The 19,836-nt window shown below is 48.9% G+C and overlaps 1 protein-coding gene and 1 pseudogene across 2 annotated transcripts; both read left to right on the top strand.

Moving 5' to 3' along the window:
• The first annotated feature begins 104 nt into the window (after window positions 1-104).
• LOC100407218 (V-type proton ATPase subunit e 2) lies at window positions 105-6,607 on the top strand. Its single transcript, XM_009002854.5, has 4 exons — window positions 105-304; window positions 1,965-2,012; window positions 4,795-4,905; window positions 5,270-6,607. Exons 1-3 carry the CDS (start codon window positions 111-113, stop codon window positions 4,886-4,888), a joined length of 336 nt encoding a protein of 111 aa, XP_009001102.1. The 5' UTR covers window positions 105-110; the 3' UTR covers window positions 4,889-4,905; window positions 5,270-6,607.
• On the top strand, window positions 115-5,662 carry LOC144578414 (uncharacterized; annotated as a pseudogene). The gene is made up of 3 exons (XR_013524154.1): window positions 115-304; window positions 4,795-4,905; window positions 5,270-5,662. The product of XR_013524154.1 is annotated as an uncharacterized LOC144578414 (transcript).
• Window positions 6,608-19,836: the final 13,229 nt, after the last annotated feature.

The following is a 19,836-nucleotide window of genomic DNA, read 5'->3' as shown; positions in this document are numbered from 1 at the left end:
CGAGTGGGCTCCTAGGCAGGCCATGAGTGACAGCTCCGCGGGCTGGGTGAGGAGGTGCGCGTGCGCAGACCGGCCCGGCTGACGACCTTGGGGGCGCGACTCCTGTGCGCATGCGCAGCGCCCTGCCCAGCCGCGGACCAGAGAATCTGCAGCGCCCGCCGCTCGGCCCTGCATCCCGCCTGGGCATCCCGCGCCCGGCCATGACGGCACACTCCTTCGCCCTCCCGGTCATCATCTTCACCACGTTCTGGGGCCTCATCGGCATCGCTGGGCCCTGGTTCGTGCCGAAGGGACCCAACCGCGGGTAAGGAAGGCTCGCAGGCCCTGGAGACCTCTCTATCCCGGGCCCCTGGCCAGACTTGCCCCTCTGCCTTGGTGCGCTGGCTTCCTGCTCTGCAGCGAGCATCCGCAGGAGGGATGCCAGGATCCCGGACGCCTCCTCTGAGGTCTCTGCACCTGGGTCTCAGACAGCCGGAAACACGCAGGAGGTGGGGCGAGAGGGCAGATACAGAAGGTAAAGAGGAGAGTGACATTGGAAATGACTGTCACCTCTCCTGCAGCCAGTAAAGGGCATGCGTAGGCACTGACGCCGTTTCTTCACGCCTTGCTAGCTGCGTGACCTGGAGCCAATATCAAGCCTGAGTTTTTTCATGGGTAAAAGGAGATAATGTCGACCCCTGCCTTAAAAGGCTGCTATGAGGATGACCTGCGGTAACGATTTAAAACACCTAGGAGTGCATCGCACATAGTTTAGCTGGCGTTATTTTTCGAAGGTCCTCTAGCAGATAGCTACGCCATTCTTCAGTTTCTGCTTATCGGAGGCTGGAGTTTGTCCAATTCACCATTGTCTACCCAGTGCCCAGCCAGGACTGGCACAAGCTGCTTAGTAATGTTGAAAAAGGGATCGAGTGCCCCCGTCTCCAGCAGCAGCTTGCAGGGCTTTAGATCAGAAATCAAGGGCCTGGTTTGGATTAGAGTTCGCGTTGCCCAAAGGCTGCTTGGACATATGAGTGCTGCCTTTGTTCTTAAAGACATGCAGGGCTTGGCATCCCACAGCTTCACTTTGTGAAACATTTTCCTGTGTTTCCTCTCCTGCTAATCTTGGTGAGTTCTTGCTTCCGTTTGACTGAAATTTCTCTTGCTGCACTTGAAGAAGCTTCTGTCTCTGGTCTTCTTTGAGTAGACACAAAGTGGCTAGTCCCTGTTCTCTTTGTAACAACTTACTGTGCCTCAGAAGTGGCTCACAGTCTCCCTGCTTTTCGCTCTGTATTCTAGCCTTTTTTTTTCTCCTTGCCCCATGGATTTTGAATTCCACAGACCACTCCCGGTGGGTCATTACAAACGCAGCTCTGCAGTGCCTTTCTGCTGTATGTCTGCGTTAAGATGGAGAAACAGTAGGTGGTGGAGAAGGGAGATGAAAGGAAGGACTCTTTTTTTTTGAGATGGAGTCTCACTGTGTCACCAGGCTAGAGTGCAATGGCGGGATCTCGGCTCATTGCAACCTCTGCCTCCCAGGTTCAAGCGATTCTCCTGCCTCAGCCTCCAAGTAGCTGGGATTACAGGTGTGTGCCACATGGCCTGGCTAATTTTTGTATTTTTAGTAGAGACAGGGTTTCACCATGTTGGGCAGAATGGTGTCGATCTCTTGACCTCGTGATATGCCCGCCTCGGCCTCCCAAAGTGTTGGGATTAGAGGCATGAGACATCACACCTGGCTGGAGGGAAGGACTCTTCAGGCAACTTGGATGTGGTCAAGGTTGGCCTCTCCATGAGTTGACACTTTTCAGTTTTTATTTTCTGGCTTGCCATTCTTACCCTGAGTAGAATTCAGCCTCCTGTGTCCAGGAGGCATCAGGAAGGCCAATGGAGAAGAGCTGACACCAGGAGCTCTGGCCCTGGCCCTGGCCAGGCCTTGTGAGGGTGCTGTCAGCATCTGCCCTGACCCGTGTCCTCTTCTGCTACAGAGTGATCATCACCATGCTGGTCGCCACCGCCGTCTGCTGTTACCTCTTGTAAGTACTACTCTCTCCAGCTCAAAATCAGCCAGTTCCTTTGTCCTCCCTCCTTTCCTCCTCACCCTAGCCTGCTCTTCCATCTGTCCTGATAGTGAACGCCTCTTGAAAGGCTGAACCTATAAAACAACAGGAGTGGAGGTAGTGTGGAATGGGAAAGAGAGCAGGTCAGCAGTCATGAACCCTGGGCTCTGGATCTGGCCCTACCCCAGTGTTCTGGCCCCCATGGGCTGCAGTTTTCTCACCTGGGCAAGGAAGGAGTCTGTGCCTGACTGGGTCCCTGAAGTGATTGTTCAAACACAGTTTTCAGGCTGCACCCTAGACCCATGAAATTACAACTCTTGAGATCTGTACTGGGGAATTCCTGTTCATGAATGGCCTCAGTTGACTGGAGTGCAGCCAGCTTAGAACCACTAGGTGAGAGGCCGGGTACGCTGGCTCATGCCTGTAATCCCAGCACCTTGGGAAGCCGAAGTGGGTGGATCGCAAGGTCAGGAGTTTGAGACCAGCCTGGCCAACATGGTGAAATCCTGTCTCTACTAAAAATACAAAAATTAGCTGGGCATGGTGGCACCCACCTGTAGTCCCAGCTACTCTGGAGGCTGAGGCAGGAAACTCTCTTGAACCCAGGAGGCAGAGGTTGCAGTGAGCCAAGATCATACCACTGCACTGCAGCCTGGCAACAGAGCAAGACTCTGTCTCAAAAAAAAAAAAAAAAACTGCCCCCACATCCATCCCAATTCTGCTGTCACACTGCTCCGTGATTGGATGATCCTGGTTGCCAACCAAGAGATAATTTCAAGTTCTAATTTGTGGGGACGCCTGTCTTGTGATTAATCAAGCTTCATTAAGGCTGTGGGGTATCCCATCTTCCTATGTCTTGTACGTTATTTTTATGGGTTAAGCTTGGCGTGGTTGGGTGTTCTTAATTCAGAACAATCAAAACAGGCCAGGTAAAGTGATGAGATGCTGATTCTTTAAGAGGTAACAGATTATTTTGAAAGCAACTGGAATATTTCTTAGAGCTGCCAAATTTTTCAAAATGCATAGACAAAACCCACTTTTAAAAACTTTACTTGATTGATTTCAAATTTGATGCATATTATAGTTAAAACTTTTATCTGATTAGGTCATGGATTCTTTATTCCTATTAATCAATTCTCTTATTTTACCTTATGTTTCGTTGATTGATTGATTGAAATGGGGTCTTGCGATGAGGCTAGTATGGTTTCCAACTCCTGGGCTCAAATGATCCTCTGCCTCAGCCTCCCCAAGTAGCTGGGATGATAGGTCTATCAACTGCACCTGGCTGTTAATTAATTAGTCAACAGGGTCTTGCCCTGTTGCCCAGCCTGGAGTGCAGTGGTGGGATCACAGCTCACTGCAGCCTCAACCTTCTGGGCTCAAGCCATCCTCCCATCTCAGCCTAGCTCTGACCATAGCCGTGCGCCACCACGCCTGGCTGATTTTTACATTTTCTATAGGGACAGGGTCTTGCCATGTTGCTAAGGCTGTACTTGAACTCCTTGGTGTAACGGATCCTTCCGCCTCGGCCTCCTGAGTAGCTAGGATTCCAGGCACATGCCACTGCACCCAGAAATGTATAATACCTCCTACCGACAAAAACCAAATGTGTGAGAAATAATGATGACGCTTAAAACATGGTTTAACTTAAACACATGGTTTGTTCAAAGCTCCCCCTGGACAGAGCATCTCTAAGGCCCTTTCTCTAATGCTATTTCTAGGTCCTTCAGAGGTTGACAAAATCTCCTCATCTGCCCATGGCCAGGCCTCAGGGGCGCTTGGGTTTGGTGGCTGGGAGGGTGGGGGAGACAGGGTCTACACAAGATGTGGGGTAATTCCAAATACCAACCAAATCAACATATGGGAAACAGAAACCATGCTGCGAATTGGATGCGTACAGGTAGAAAGGTGGGCCATCCTAAGAAAACGTCACGCCTAGAAATTGTATTTCCAAAACATAAACTTGGAGAGAATGCTGATGTAAAGCAGGTCATGATTCTGATGGCTTCCTGGGCAATAGGCCCTCCTAGCTACTGTGGGGGATTCAAAGGGAAAAATATCAACCCTTCCTACAGAAACAGACAAAGCCGTGTGAATGTGGTCTTAGGGGCCCTTCCAAGTCAGGCACTGGCAGAGCGTGGAGATGTACTAACTACTGTGGTAAATGAAGTTGGGAGGTTTGTCATGAATGACGGGGCCAGACAGCCACCCAGATGTCCAGCAGTGGTGACAGGGAGGTCAAGTCCCTGAGGGTTTCCTGGCCTGAAGAACAGAGGTGGCCTGGCAGCAGCCTGGGCAGGAGGCCCCTGACCCTTCAGCTCCTCATGTCTTGGGATAGTTCCTTCACCTCCCTCCTAAGAGAAGGTGATTCTGATGTGCTGCCTGCCAGGCCCGCCCTGATCACTCCCTGGTTTGTGGAGTCTGGGGACCTGGACGGAGATGTCTGAGGGCATAGCTGGGAGTCTCTCCCAAAGTGTCCCCGAAGCTGCCTCCCCTCTTCCCTAATTCCAGGTCCAGCCTCAGCTCAGGGCTGACCTACAGATCTACTGAACATCACATCAAACCAAACCCACAGTGCCATACCACCCCCACGCACCTGCCAGAGTGTGGATGGTTCCCTGGGTCCCTCTGCCCTGAGAACACAGGCCCTGCCATCCGCTGGGCTGGTCGCATCCAAAAGAGTGAGACTGAGGCCTGCCCTGTGGGTAAGGGAGGACCCTCCTGTGCTGGGCTCACTGTGCTTTACTGTCCCCGGCAGCTGGCTCATTGCCATCCTGGCACAGCTGAACCCCCTGTTCGGGCCCCAGCTGAAGAATGAGACCATCTGGTATGTCCGCTTCCTGTGGGAGTGACCTGCCACCCAACCCAGGTACCGTTTGGGTGAGGGGTGTGGGTGGGTAAGGGGAAAGACAAGGCTGTGGTGTGAGTTCTTGTTGGAGTTCAGGCATCTATTTTGTGGGAAAAATGGCGGGGAGGGGACTGAGCATCGACTCCCTTCCTGCTTGGCACTGCATTGGCTGCCAGGAATGAAATGGGGACCACACTCCCAGAGCCCCCCATCCTCACAGTGCTTCACCCCAAGGCGAGGCCCTAACCTGGGCCCTAACCTGGATGGAGGGAGAGGGTAAGCTGAGGACTCTCCGGGCAGGGGCGTGGGTGCTCTCCAGGGAGGGGCGAGGGGAGCGGGGTCTCCACAGCGAGGCCAGGACCCTTCCATGTGATGTGCTTTCCAGGTGCAAGCTCTCGGCATGACCGTGGCTCCACTGTCCCTGACTGACCCTTCGTCTGGACCCTCCCTCGCACAGCTGTGTCTGGTCTTCAGCTCCCTCCTGCTGGCACCCAGGGGCCCGGCCTGCAGGGTCTGCCTGGTTCTTGGAAGTCTTACCAGTCTTCCCAGCCAGCCTGGGCCCTGGGGAGCCCTGCGCACAGCAGCGGCTGAGGGGACGTCCTGCTCCAATACCCACACTGCTCTGGGGTTTGCCCTCTCTCCCGAGGAGATGCTGCTGGGGAGCTGGTAGGGGTGGGGTCTTTCCCTTTACAGATGGGGCAGATGCCAAGACTCGGCCCAGCCTGAGGAGGACATGTGTCCTCATGGAGAGGGTGCTCCAGCCCAGGCCAGGGAGTCAGTGCCCAGTCAGCAGCTCTGCCACCAGCCTGCTGGGCACTGGGGGCCTCTACTGGGTTAAAGGCAATGCCTTTCCTCTGGCATGGAATTATTTGTTGATTTTCTGACACATCTAGATGTGAAATTTTTACAAATGTTGAAGTAGAGAAACATTCGCACACAAAAGCAACATAGTCATGTGGGTCCAGATGGCCTCAGCCCTAGATGTGGCGTCCTTTGCTGCCTCTCCTTAGAATATCCTGTCCCGCCTCCTCCCACCTGGGCCTCCCCTTGGTAGATCTCTCCCCTCCCTGACCCTAGCTTGTCAGTCTGTGCAGGTTTGGGCTCGGCCTCGGCCTCGGGTTGCAGCAGGGGTGGATTTCAGAGCCTCATGGCAGCAGCTAAGTGACCAGAGCTGGGATGAGAGACGGGGAAGGGGCAGTGTGAGCAGCTCTGCAGGGCTGCCTAGCCCTGCTCCTGAGCCAGCCCCACCCTCTGCCCCCCCAGCCCTGGGCTCTGTGCCAGGGATGGTAAAGAATGGGGGCGTACCAGCCTGGCAGGAGTGGGAAGCAGCACGCAGGGGTCCCGGGCCTCTCCAGCCTTGCCCTCATGCTTACCTAAGGTCCTGGTGTGGTTAACAAAGAGTTCACCCCCCACCGGGGGCCTGTCCTCACTGCCGCTCCAGGGGAAGAAACACCAGCCTCACTTCTGTATGGACTGCTGATGAGGCCTGCCATCCTGTTTAGCGGGCATTGTCTTTGGAGCAGGAGGAGAAGAGGATGCATCTCACTCATCCTGGGTCCAGGCTGGCCAGCTGCTCAGGGCTCAGGCTAGGGCCACCCATTTGACATCCTCCCCCAAAACTCCCTCTCCTGGCCTCTGTAGCCACTCCTGTTGGGGTGACGGTGCTCAGTGTGACTTGTGCTGATAAACCTGGTTCATGTCTAATAAATAACAGTGATGAAAAGATTACTGTTTGGTGACAAAGCCCTGGCCTCTGCCTGTGTGCCGCCGCCCCCACCCCCACCTGATTCTTGTTTCTTCGGTGGGTGGGTATGGGGAGCAGGAAAGTGTTCCAGCAGCTGCCGGTCTACTCTCCTGGGATCTGGAGGAAAATTTGGGCCCCTGCTGACTGCCCAGATTTGGCAGAGAACCAAGCAGGCCTGGCAGGAAGACAGAGGACTTGTTCAAGTGCAGCTTAGAGCACCACTTATCTGGGCCCCAGAGGATAGAGTGCAGGACTCCTGGGGCTCTGCAGTGAAGCAGGTCCCCAGTGGCTCCAAGGCCTGCCTCATTAAATATCCTAGGGCTGGGATGTGCCTGCAGGGTCAGTGGGGAGGTGGGCAGAGGGAGCCCAGCACTCCAGCCCAGTCTGCAGCTCATGGGCAGAGCTGGAAGAACTTCCCAGGAGGGACTGGAGGATGGGGCGGGACTGGGAGGCGCACAGTGGAGGCTCCCGATCACTGAGGGCCGAAAGCCAGCTGAGGAGCTTGGATGGATCCCAAGGGCCATGGAGGCCATGAAAGAGATTTAAAGCAGGGCCGTGACATGGCCAGCTGGATCTCTAGCATGATCTCTACAAGCTGCACAGTGGATGGCAGGCTGGTTTGACATCTTTATTAGGTTCCCTGGTGGATGTGGTGAGGACAGAGAAGTGAGGGAGCTACATGGTCGTGACCCAGAGACCGAGGCTGCACAGTGGTAGGGAGCGCGGCAGGGGCAGGTCTGAGCAGGTGCAGGAGCTAGGTTTCCCTTTGCTTCCTGCTGAGTCGTGTGTGTCCAGGACACCCAGTAGAAGTGTTGGTAGTGGTTCAATGGGTGGGGTGGATGGTCAGGGGGAAGAGGAGGCTGCAGGATGCAGAGTTGGAGAGGTCCAGGGATGCCGCTTTGGCTGCCAGAAGCTGTGCTAGGGTTGGTCCATTCTCTTGGTGCTGGGGTTTGGACACAGTCACTATGTACCCAACTTCTTTTACAGTTCTCAGTTTCAAACCCCACCCGCCCGACACCACCCCCAATATGGGAGACACATCAGTAAATGTCAGCCTCTGACACAGATGACCATGAACCTACACGATGCCAGCTCTGGAAATGGGCCGTAACTGAGAGTAGGGCCACCCTGAACCATACTAAGTGGCAGAGCGGGAAGTGGCTGTGGAGGCCACCCTGGGACAGAGGACAAAGCCACTGAGAACAAAAAGTGAAGGTAGCCAAGAAAAATGAAGCTACACACGGTGTGTGGCCGATAGAGGGCAGCACCTGTGTGCAGGATGAAGTCTCCAGCAAGACCTTGTCCAATTTAGGCATCGCTGGGGGTGGATGGTGCTGAGTCAGAGATGGTGGTCCTAGAGCCATAGGCTTGGGCAGGGAGCCACAGTAATTCTCCAGACAATAATGCAGGCTGGAGGAAACGCCCTTCAGGAATATTTCATAGTGGCAATGGCTACGAGCACTGAGCAGTTACAGGTGCCAGGTGCTGCTTCGGAAACCAAAGGGCCATGCCAAGAGCCCGGCCATTCTCCACTCCAATCCCAGGCTTCTGGAACCGTCTTCTGGTTCCATCTTCCCGAACTGTTTCCTACCTCAACACCCCTGAGAGATCTAGCACATTCCATCACAGGGACGCCACAGATTCTTGCTGCGGGGAGGGAGGTCCTGCTGACCATGGGGTCCACGCTCCCTGCCGAAGCCCCCAGAAAACAGCCCTCAGTTAATTTTGGCTGCATTGAACAGAAATAGGGTAGTTGATAATTCTGGAAAAGTGAGGAGCCAGAGGTGGAATGAGACGAGTGGCTAATGGCCTTATCTGTGTGCTGGAAGTGACCTGTGGACAAACCTCTGGGCTTCCAGGATTGGAATCACTTGGTGGCCACCACAGTTTTGCTTGACCTGTAACACGGGAATGTGAGGGCAGATGGCCAGAGTCCTGTGTAGATTCAGGCCACACACTGGATTAGCAAATCTAAATGCGAATCTCTTTGGGGAGATATTGGTCAAAAGGTAAGAGAATTTCAGTTACACAAGAAGAATAAATCCAACAAATGTAATGTGCAACCCATGGTGACAACGCGCACAACAGTGTATTTATGCTTGGAAATCGATGAGAGTTGATTTCACAAAATGAAAAGGGAGGTAACGCATCTATTGTTAGCTGAATTTAGCCATTCCACATACATTTCCAAAACGTGTTCTATACCTACATGTGTGCAATTTTTGTCAACTTAAAAATAATTGGAAAAAAAAAAGAATCACTCAAACCAAACCAAACAACCCATGGAATACTGGGATGGAAGCCATGTCTATTATGACAGAATTTCCAGGGGTGAAGGAGGCTGAGACTTCTGCCAACTCTCCAGGTGCCTCTCCCGCAGGCAGACCCACCCAGGACCAGCGTTCGGGCTTCATGCTCTGGGTGCAGCCTGCAGTGCTACTTCTCAATGTGGAGTACGGTCTCCTGTCATAGAATAATCTGGAAGGCTTGAAGTGTGGGACCTCAGTTCCTGGGTCCCACACTTCACCCAGTGGGTTTAGTGTCACATGGGAGGTTCTAGACTTCACATTTTAAACCAGCTCCCAAGGGTTTCGATGCTAACTGAAGCCCTCGAGGACAGGATGTCCAAGCCTTGGCACCGCTGCCAATTTGGGCTAGATAATTCTTTGGGGTTTTTGTGGGGGAGGGGGAGCAAGGGAGGGCACTGTTCTGTGCATCCTACGATGCTTGGCAGCACCCTTCCCTTTGCCCACCAGATACTGGCAGAACCCCTCTCCCTGCTCCTGGCCATGACAACTATAAATGTCTGCAGCCATTTGGAAATACTCCCTAGGGAAGCACCCCTACCATTGAAACCACTACTCTAGAACCTCAACCCCTCAAGGGATTTCCAAACTTAGTTATCAACCCAGACCCTCGGGAAAGGAGGCTGGGAGGCCCTGAGGGGAGCCGGGAGCCTTCACCTGGCTTCCCCAGCAGGACTGGAACTTCTGACCAGGAGACCACACCCCAGAAAGAAGGAAGCCCCCAAGCTGCCAGGGACTACCAGGTGTCAGAGCAGGCATGAGCTGGTCTCTCTGCGAGCTGGTGCTTCCCGGGAGGCCGGGGGCAGGGAGCCCTGGCACTGCCCCGAGCCCAGCTGAACTTTGTGCTTTCCCTCCAGGAGGCTTCCTGAGCAGGGTGGGTGGACATGGTTGGGCTGGATATTCTCAGACCCCTACAGGAACCCCATCTTGTCTCCCTAACCTCAGGATTAAGGGCCATGATAGCAGCAAGGGTCTTCCTCCCTCCTGAAATGTCAGGGTTTCATCCTGTGACAAAGACCTGGGACATACAGGGTGGTGACTTCATCTTCTCATTCTGTGTCCTATACAGCAGGAGCCCTCGGCTCTGAATTCCTGTGGATTCTACTGCTTCAATCAGCTGTGATGCCAGGTGCAAAGGCCTTGCCCTTGGTCAGCAGCAATTGATTGAACAAACATATTTCTCTGTTTTTCTCTATCCAGCCTCCTAGAAGCAGATTACCTTCTCTTAGCAGCTCAGCTCAGCCTGGACATTCAGAGTGCAGAGTGTACAGCTGGATCAAATTCCAGCTCTACTGAGGATTAGTTGAGTGAAAGTGACTTAATCTTTCTGAGCTTCATTTTTATTGATGAATCAGGATAATATTAGTAGCACCTGCCTCCGAGAAGTTGTGACTATGAACTGAGATAACAGACTAAAGTGCTTATCTGGTCGATAAATGCTAGCTATTAATTTCGTTATATTTACATATTAACTATTTAATTACATGCCACATTTTATTCTGCCAGGATCTCAGCTTCCTTCCCCTTTCCTGTTGCCGTCATGGTCACCACACTGATGCACTTTGTGGAAGAGGAGGTGGCAAGTGCCCTGCGTGCTTATATATGTGAGATAGAGCTGACAAATAAGTGTCTTTTTTTTACAAAAAATATGTAGCTTTATTTCTGTTTCCTGTCAATGGCTTTAATGCAGAAATGTAGCATCTGCTCAGTAAAAACACCAATGCTTTTGGAGGAAGTGGCTACTAGAATGGTCATGCTGTTACAAAAGCCCTCTGGGAAAAACAAACATGGAAGAAATAACCGAGATATTCCTGGAAAAGCAGAGCATTGAGAGGGACACTGGCACTTCCAGATACTAAAAAGACTAAGATAAAGATACAATTTGCAAGGCTAGAGAAATGAAAACAGTGGGGTTGGCACATGAACACACAGACAACTCAATGGGAAAAAGTGAGTACAGAAATAAACTTAAATTTACAATCAGGAATTAAACAGCCAGACACAGCATCTCACACCTGTAATCCCAGCACTTTGGGAGGCCAAGGTGGGTGGATCCCTTGAGCCCAGGAGTTCCAGACCAGGCTGGGCATCATAGTGGAACTCTGTCTCCACTAAAAATACAAAAATTATCCAAGCGTGGAGGTGTGAGCCTGGATTATTTAGTCCCAGCAACTCAGCAAGGTGAGGTAGGAGGAATACTTGAGCCCAGGAGGTTGAGGCTGCGGTGAGTAGAGACTGTGCTCCTGCACTCTGGCCTGGAGACAGAGCGAGACTGGCTCAACAAAAAAATATGATAAACATGGCAAACCAGATCCATAAGGAAGAGATGAGTAGGGGAATGAACAGTGTCCAGAGTCCCAGCAACAAAACAAATACAGATGGAAGCAAACCATAAATGTACTAGAAAAAAACACTGGAGAATTTTTAAAATTTATCATGTTATAGGGAAGGTCTATCTCAGGGAAAGAAAAAAAGAAATCCAGAGGCCACGAAGATAAACCTTTATACATTTAACTAAGTTAAAATTTGCATTTTCTTCAAGGCAAAAAGCACACAAGTAGATAAATGAGCAAACGACGCAAAATAATTCACAGAGACATAGGAAAGACTTTTGAGCATCAAGAGATGTTAAACATAATTTCATCAAGGAAAGCAAATTAAAACAGCAATGTGGTTGGGCGTGGTGGCTCACGCCTGTAATCCCAGCACTTTGGGAGGCTGAGGCAGGTGGATCATCTGAGGTCGGGAATTCGAGACCAGCCTGACCAACATGGGGAAACCCCGTCTCTACTAAAAAAATACAAAATTAGCCGGCGTGGTGGCACATGCCTGTAATCCCAGCTACTGGGGAGACTTAGGCAGGAGAATTGCTTGAACCTGGGAGGCGGAGGTTCTGGTGAGCTGAGATCACACCATTGCACTGCAGCCTGAGCAACAAGAGCCAGATTCCATCTCAAAACAAAACAAAACAATCAGCAATGTAACCTCCTTGTTACCTACCATATTATCAGAGAGCAAGACTGTGAGAACAGACCATAGTAGGGGAGTCTGTGGTGGCTGCTGTGGTGCATCTCCCCATGCTCTTCATGCTCCCATGCATACCAGGTGCCTTCCAGCTGCCAGCACTGGCTTCGTTCCTGGGCAGCAGGCTGGACAGGCCATCAGGATTTGGTATATAAACTGGTTCCCAGAGCTGCCTGTAGTGTCGCTGGCTTGCACATGTCCTGGGTGGCCTACTGGCCTCAGAGCAGGTGAAACATGAGGAGCACAATAATCACAAAATGACCTGAGCCAAGTCAAGCCAACCCTAGGCTAGATTGGCCAAACCCCATGATATGGTTTGGCTGTGTCCCCACTCAAATCTCAACTTGAATTATATTTCCCAGAATTCCCCCATGTTGTGGGAGGGACCCAGGGGGAGGCAACTGAATCATGGGGGCCAGTCTTTCCCATGCTATTCTCATGACAGTGACTAAGTCTCAAGAGATCTGATGGGTTTATCAGGAGCATCTGCTTTTGCTGCTTCTCTTGCTGCTGCCACGTAAGAAGTGCCTTTTGCCTCCTGCCGTTTTTCTCTTGCTGCCACCATGTAAGAAGTGCCTTTTCCCCCCTGCCATGATTCTGATGCCTCCCCAACCTTGTGGAACTGTAAGTCCGATAAAATCTCTTTTTTCCCAGATTCAGGTGTGTTTTTATCAGCAGTGTGAAAAGAGACTAATACATCCCAGCTAATGCAGAGACATACTAGCCAAAAATAAAGTACAGTAACGTCAAAGACCTAACCCCAAAGAGCAAAACGTCAAAGTGTTTAAAGTAAATCATAAGAGAATGACTTTCTGACATCGGTAAAGGGAATAATTTTCTAAATAAGGCTGGGAAAACATAGTTGTGGTACATACTACCTATGAAAGATTAGCATCCAGATTATATATACAACACTGACAAATTAATCCAAAAAATACAATGGAAAAATTGACATGTATATTCCCAGTAACTCACAAGGAGGAAACTTGAGTGGCCAATTGGTAGGTGAAAAATGTACTTAGCCCCATTAGTAATCAGGGAAATGCACATTACGGTCACAATGAGACATCATTTCAACTCATCAGATGGGCAAAAGTTATGTCTGCTAGCACGAAAGTCTGGGAGAATAGGGGAAATGTAAGTAGGGGTGCGAATGGAGGGAACCAGTTTGGAAAAAGAATTTAGCAATAGCTCACCAAGGTGAACACCTCAGACCCAAAGACAAGCAGCTTCACTTCTAGGTGTCTATCCTAGAACACTTCTTGTACAGATGTGTGAGGAGACATAGACAATGATATTTGTGTAGCAAAATAAATGAAAACAATGTAATGGCTCCTTCATAGGAAGATGGATGACAAACGGTGGTTTATTCACACAAGGGAGTACTATATTATAAGATAATTAAAATGATGAACTGGAACTGCATGTGCCAACATAGTGAGAACTAAAAAAATAGAATGCTTAGCTTTTTTTAAAAAAAGCAAAATACTAAAAATACAAAAATTAGCTGGGCACAGTGGCACGCACCTGTAATCCAAGCTACTTGGGAGGCTGAGACAGGAGAATTGCTGAAACCGGAAGGCAGAGTTTGCAATGAGCCAAGATTGCGCCATTGCACTCCAACCTGGGCAACGAGCAAAACTCCATCTCAAAAAAAAAATAAAAAATAAATAGATGCTCAAGGAGTAAAAAATCATAAGGAAAATATGTTGTACATTTTATATACTAATTCCTTGTTAGCATTCAACATATTTTATTGCAGTTTTTGAATAGGAAGCATTCCTATGGAATAAAATTCAAAAGGTGCAAAGGAGCTCACAGTGAAAATGCCCTCTTTCTCGTCAGCAACACAGTTCCCCTTCCCCTCCCTGGATCACTGTTACAAGTTATTGTATGCCTTTTCCAGAGACTCTAGCCTGTAGAAGTAAACATATATATGCTTATGTATATTCATACGTACATGTATTTGCCCCTTTCTAAAACACAGACACAAACACTCCCCACATTTTACTTTTTTTTTTTCACTTAACGATGTATCTTGAAAAGTCAGCCCCTATCAGTACAGTTTTCTTATTTTTTTAAATGAATGCATAATATTCCATATCATGATATGGTATGGAATATTATGCATTCTTTTTTTTTTTTAGATGGAGTTTCACTCTTGTTGCCCAGGCTGGAGTATAATGGTACGATCTTGGCTCACTGCAACCTCCACCTCCCAGGTTCAAGCAATTCTCCTGCCTCAGCCTCCCGAGTAGCTGGAATTCCAGGCATGCACCACCACCCCCAGCTAATTTTGTACTTTTAGTAGAGACAGGGTTTTACCATGTTGGTCAGGCTGTTCTCAAATTCCTGACCTCAGGTGATCCGCCCGCCTCGGGCTCCCAAAGTGCTGGGATTACAAGGCATGAGCCACCACGGCTGGCCACCATGCTGTCTGTAAGCAATACATTGGACCTGTTTTTAGACTTTTCATTCCATTCCATTAATCTGGCTGTCAACACATTGCACAAATACCTAGTGTTTCGACTGTAGTGATTTTAAATAGATGTTGATCTGTGGCAAGTCTTGTTCCTACCAACCCCCAGTCATTACTATTCTTTATCTGAAATTTTCTAGCTATTCTAGCAACCTCTGCCTCCTGGGCTCAAGTGATTCTTGTGTCTCAGCCTCCCAAGTAGCTGGGATTACAGGTACACACCATCATGCCCAGCTAATTTTTTGTATTTTTAGCAGAGACAGAGTTTCTCCAAGTTGGCCAGGCTGGTTTCAAACGCCTAGGCTCAAGTGATCTGCCTGCCTTGGCCTTCCGAAGTGCTGGGATTACAGGCGTAGGCCACCACGCCCGGCCTTCCTTTATATTTTCTAGCTGGTTGTTGCTTGCATAGATGGTGGCTTTTTATTTCCATTTATTAATATTAAACCCAGCCACCTTACTGAATTATTTTATTATTTGTAGTAATTTTTGTCAGTTAATTATCTTGTGTTTCTCATTTATGTAGTCAGGTCACCCGAAGTGATGATAATTTTACCTCTTGTTTTCCAGTTAATAAGCCTCTAATTTCTCTCTGTTATCTAGTGGTGTCGATTAAAACCACCAGAACGATGTTAAATGATACTGGTAATAGTATATGTGATTTCTTATTCTTGACTTCAACAGGAATACATTTCATGTTTTCCATTTAAGCATTAGACTACCTTTGAGGTTGGGGTGGATATATTTGATCATGCTAAGGAAATAGAGATTATTTATATTTCACTACAATCTAATTATTATCCAGAAGGGATACTGAATTTTGTTGAATCCATTCCAGCAGCCGAGGAAATGGATTATGACTTTTCTCCTTAAATCTGTGGCCACCAACAATACACCTGCAGTTGAATGGGGTTGGGGTTATTGGTTCCTTGCAAGGAGGAAGAACGTCAACCAAGAGGAACTATGGGGTGTCTCACAAGAGGGTGTTAAGAAGGACTTTTTATAGGACAGGGCTTGCTTTAGTAGATTTGGGGGAGGGTACAAAAAGTGGGGATTTCCTCTCAATGGGATGATGTCAGCAAGTGTGGGTAATTCTGTGATTGTGTATCTTCGAAAAGACTCGAAGAATAGAGAGAGGCCAAAGCTATGATGTAAAAAGCAGTCGTCATTTGTATCATCCAGGATAGGTAGGCCTCCTGTGGTTTGGATAATGTTCTTGTTCTGTGTGTGCTCAGACATCATTATGGAGTGGTCTTATTTCTGTCAAAAGACACAAAAGATTTCTGAGAGCACCACAAGCTAAGACAAAGACACGGAACAGATTCTTTCCTAGAGCTTTCAGAGTCCAGCCCTGGCAAGACCTTGATTTCGGATTCTACCCTCCAGAACCAAGAGACAATACGTTTCTGCTGTTTTAGGCTACACTGTGGTATTTTCTCACCGTAGTCCTGTAAAACTAGTACTAATACAGATGTCAACTTTAAAATGTACAGAGTTTTTCAAGATTGTTTCAGGGGGTCTGTGAGCCCAAAAATTCACTTTAGATCAGTGTTTTTCTTTTCTTTTTTTGTTTTTTTGAGATGGAGTCTTGCTCTGTGGCGCAGGCTGGAGTGTAGTGGCACGATCTCGGCTGACTGCAAACTCTGCCTCCCAGGTTCAAGCAATTATCCTGCCTCAGCCTCCCAAGTAGCTGGAAATAATAGGCGCACGCCACCACACCCACCTAACTTTTGTATTTTTAGTAGAGACAGGATTTTGCCATATTGGCCAGGCTGGTTTCAAACTTCTGACCTTGTGATCTGCCCACCTCAGCCTCCCATAGTGCTGGGATTACAGGTGTGAACCACCACGCCTGGCCTAGGTCAGTGTTTTTCAAAAGTGTGCATATACCATGTGATTCTGAGGTATTTCACTCCCTTGGGAGTTTAAGTCATTTTCTGGGCTCCTTCCAGCCCCACAAAATGGGTGTGGGCCCTGGATTCTGCATTTTCAAACAAGTTTCCCAGGTTCTTCTACATCCCAAACCACCGCTGAAGTAGGAAGATACCTGGGCTGTAGACAAAAATTTGGATTTAATCTTCACCTGGTCTATTACTGAGCAAGTCTTGTCAATTTAGGCAATTTAAGAGTTAAAGTATACGCTCTAGTGGGAAAATCCCCGGTTCCAGTTGAGTGACTCTTGACACTTATTCACTGCACAGTATTTGTATAATTGGGAGAGTAGAATAGAATTCTTAAGCGTCTGTCCAGGCCGGGGGTGGTGGGCTACCCCTGTAATCACAGCACTTTAGGAGCCTCAGGAGGGCAGGTCACCTGAGGTCAGAAGTTCAAGACCAGCCTGACCAACATGAAGAAACCTCCTCTCTACGAAAAATACAAAATTAGCCAGGTGTGGTGGCACATGCCTGTAATCCCAGCTTCTCGGGAGGCTAAGGCAGGAGAATCACTTGAACCTGGGAGGTGAAGGTTGTGGTGAGCTGAGATGGCGCCATTGCACTCCAGCCTGGGTAACAAGAGTGAAGCTCTGACATTCCACAAGGCTATGAAATGGTCCAGGAAGCATTAGGACAGGATAGCAAATTCAGATGCCTTTGACTTTGGGGAGATGGAGGCAAAGCACTTTGTCCATCCAATTACTTTACATTTATTGTTTGCTTGTTCGCCTTGACTCCAGTCTTAACAATTACTCTGCATTTTTGTTTTCAGGCGGAGTTTTGCTCTTGTTACCCAGGCCGGAGTGCAATGGCGCGATCTAGGCTCACCTCAACCTCTGCCTCCTGGGTTCGGGCAATTCTCCTGCCTCAGCCTCCTGAGTAGCTGGGATCACAGGCACGCGCCACCATGCCCAGCTAATTTTTGTATTTTTAGTAGAGACAGGGTTTCACCATGTTGACCAGGATAGTCTCGATCTCTTGACCTCGTGATCCACCCGCCTCGGCCTCCCAAAGTGCTGGGATTACAGGCTTGAGCCACCGCCGGCCTACTCTGCATTTTAAAACACTGTTGGGGCTAACCCCACCAGCCTCTCCCCTGTACCGAGACAGTTAGCAACTAATGTAGCTAATTCCCACTTTCTGTTACCCCTGCAAACAAGGCAAACAGGGATGCTGTATCTGAAAGCTCTAGGGGCAGGAGCCAGTCCGACTTATCCTTTTGTAAAACACCTGCCAAAACGAGAAGATGGTATTAGGTACACCCTCCTGAAATTTGGCTTGGCTGCAGGGACAAGTTTTGCACCTACAGGAAGATCAGAATTTCCTTCCATCCTTTCTCTCCCAATCCATCCCTGACTGGTCTTTCGCCCTCTTTTGCGTAAGAAACTTGTTTTGGAGTGTTTCTGGATTAACGCTGGAAAGGGACCAGCTCTGAGCCCATATGTGGATCCTATGTAACAATACTATTACCAGAAAAGGGGTGTTGTCCCAGACCCCAAGGACAGATTCTTGGATCTTGCACAGCAAAGAATTTAGGGTGAGTGGCTGAGTAAAGTTAAGATGGTTTGTTAGAACCTAATCTATTAGAGTAGGGTGTCCTCAGAAAGCAAGAGGGGGAACCCCTACTTCAAATGCAATACTTGCTTGTGTAAGACATTGGAATAAGAATAGTATATTTTACCATAAAGGCTTGTGATCAGCTCATGACAAACTATTTGTATTATCATTATCTTGTGCAACTAATTTCAGCAAGAATTTATGAGTGGTCTATTATCTTCAGAGCAAAACATATTTTAAATTAAGAATACCTTTTTCCAGGCCAGCCACCATGGCTCACACCTGTAATCACAGCCCTTTGGGAGGCTGAGGCGGGCAGATCACTTGAGGTCAGGAGTTTGAGACCAGCCTGGCCAACATGGCAAAAACCCATCTCTACTAAAAATAGAAAAATTAGCCAGGTGCAGTGGCGCACACCTGTAATTCCAGCTACTTGGGAAGCTGAGGCACAAGAATCACTTGAATCTGGGAAGCAGAGGTTGCAGTGAGCCAAGATGGTGGCACTGCACTCCAGCCTGGGCAACAGAGCAAGACTCCATCTCCAAAACAAAAACGAGAACACCTTTTTCAGTTAACTTGTTTCCTCAACCATAAATATTTTGTGATCAAGAGAGCTAACTTTCTGGGAGTGCAGCCCAGCAGGTCTTGCTTTCTCCAGCATTTCTTTAAGATGGAGTCACTCTGGTTAGGAGGCCTCTGACAATACACCTCAAATCATTGGCGGCTCAAGAAAAGGACTCACTCCTTGACGACACTTGAGTCAGGCTCCTCTCAGTCCTCTTTTGGACTAGGCTCTGACCTTGGGCTTGTCCTTAGCTTACTTAGTTCAGTTTTAGCAAGAATCCTGCTGAGTCAGTTTGGCAAAAATCCCCTACACTTGGTATCTGATCATCTTGGCTCACGCTCAGCAAACATCCCCCTAGCCTTTATGTGTCCTCTAAGTAATTTTCCATCTACTGACCTCCACCCTGTTGCTTGACTATAAATCTCCACCTGTTCTGGTATTTGATGTTAAGCCTGATCTTTCGCCCCTGCTGCAAAACCCCCATTGCAGCTCTTCTTGAATAAAGTCTCTTACCTTCTTTAATAATTGTTTGAATAATTTTTCTTTTAGTCCCATTTCCCACTGTAACATGCTGTGTGAATCTCAATTTTCTCATCTGTATAATGGGAAAAACTAATACCTCCATCTCTGAGGCATGGAAAAGATCAAGTGAGATTAAAAGTATGGCTGGGCAGGGTGGCTCACACCTGTAATCCCAGCACTTTGGGAGGCCAAGGCAGGCAGATCACTTGAGGTCAGGAGTTCAAGACCATCCTGGCCAATATGGTGAAACCCTGTCTGTACTAAAAATACAAAAATTAGCCAGGTGTGGTGGTTTATGCCTGTAGTCCCAGCTACTTGGGAGGCTGAGACAGGAGAATCACTTGAATCCAGGAGGAGAAGGTTGCAATGAGCTGAGATTGCACCACTGCACTCCAGCCTGGGCAATGGAGACTCCATCTCAAAAAAATTAAAATAAAAAACTTAAAGTGTAAAGATAAAAATCACCATTCTTGGGCAGGGGTCCCAGCTGTGGCCCAAGCTGGAGAACTAGACTAGCTTGGAGTTAATTTGCTTGGGGCAGGAGAAGGGTCACCTGAAAGAGATGGGCAAAGCTGAGGCTGCCCCTGGGAAGAATAGGGAAGCCTGCCCCCAGGCCAGGCCCTTGAATATGTCCAACTCAGCAGGTGGAAAGAAGCTCAAGGTACCCAGGGAGACAAAAGTTGTTCACTTTGATGCACATGTGGATCCAACACGGGAGAAAGAGGCATTCTGCTCTCACCCAGGGAACGCAGCTTCTTTGACTGCTGCACAATTTGTAGTCTGCAGGAGTGGCAGAGCACCCCAGTGGATGCAGGCCCAGATGT

The sequence above is a fragment of the Callithrix jacchus genome, chromosome 11 (genome assembly GCF_049354715.1).
Source record: "Callithrix jacchus isolate 240 chromosome 11, calJac240_pri, whole genome shotgun sequence".
Taxonomy (NCBI): domain Eukaryota; kingdom Metazoa; phylum Chordata; class Mammalia; order Primates; family Cebidae; genus Callithrix; species Callithrix jacchus.
The sequence above is the reverse complement of the archived record's forward strand: the minus strand, read 5'-3'. Positions and strand labels throughout refer to the sequence as shown.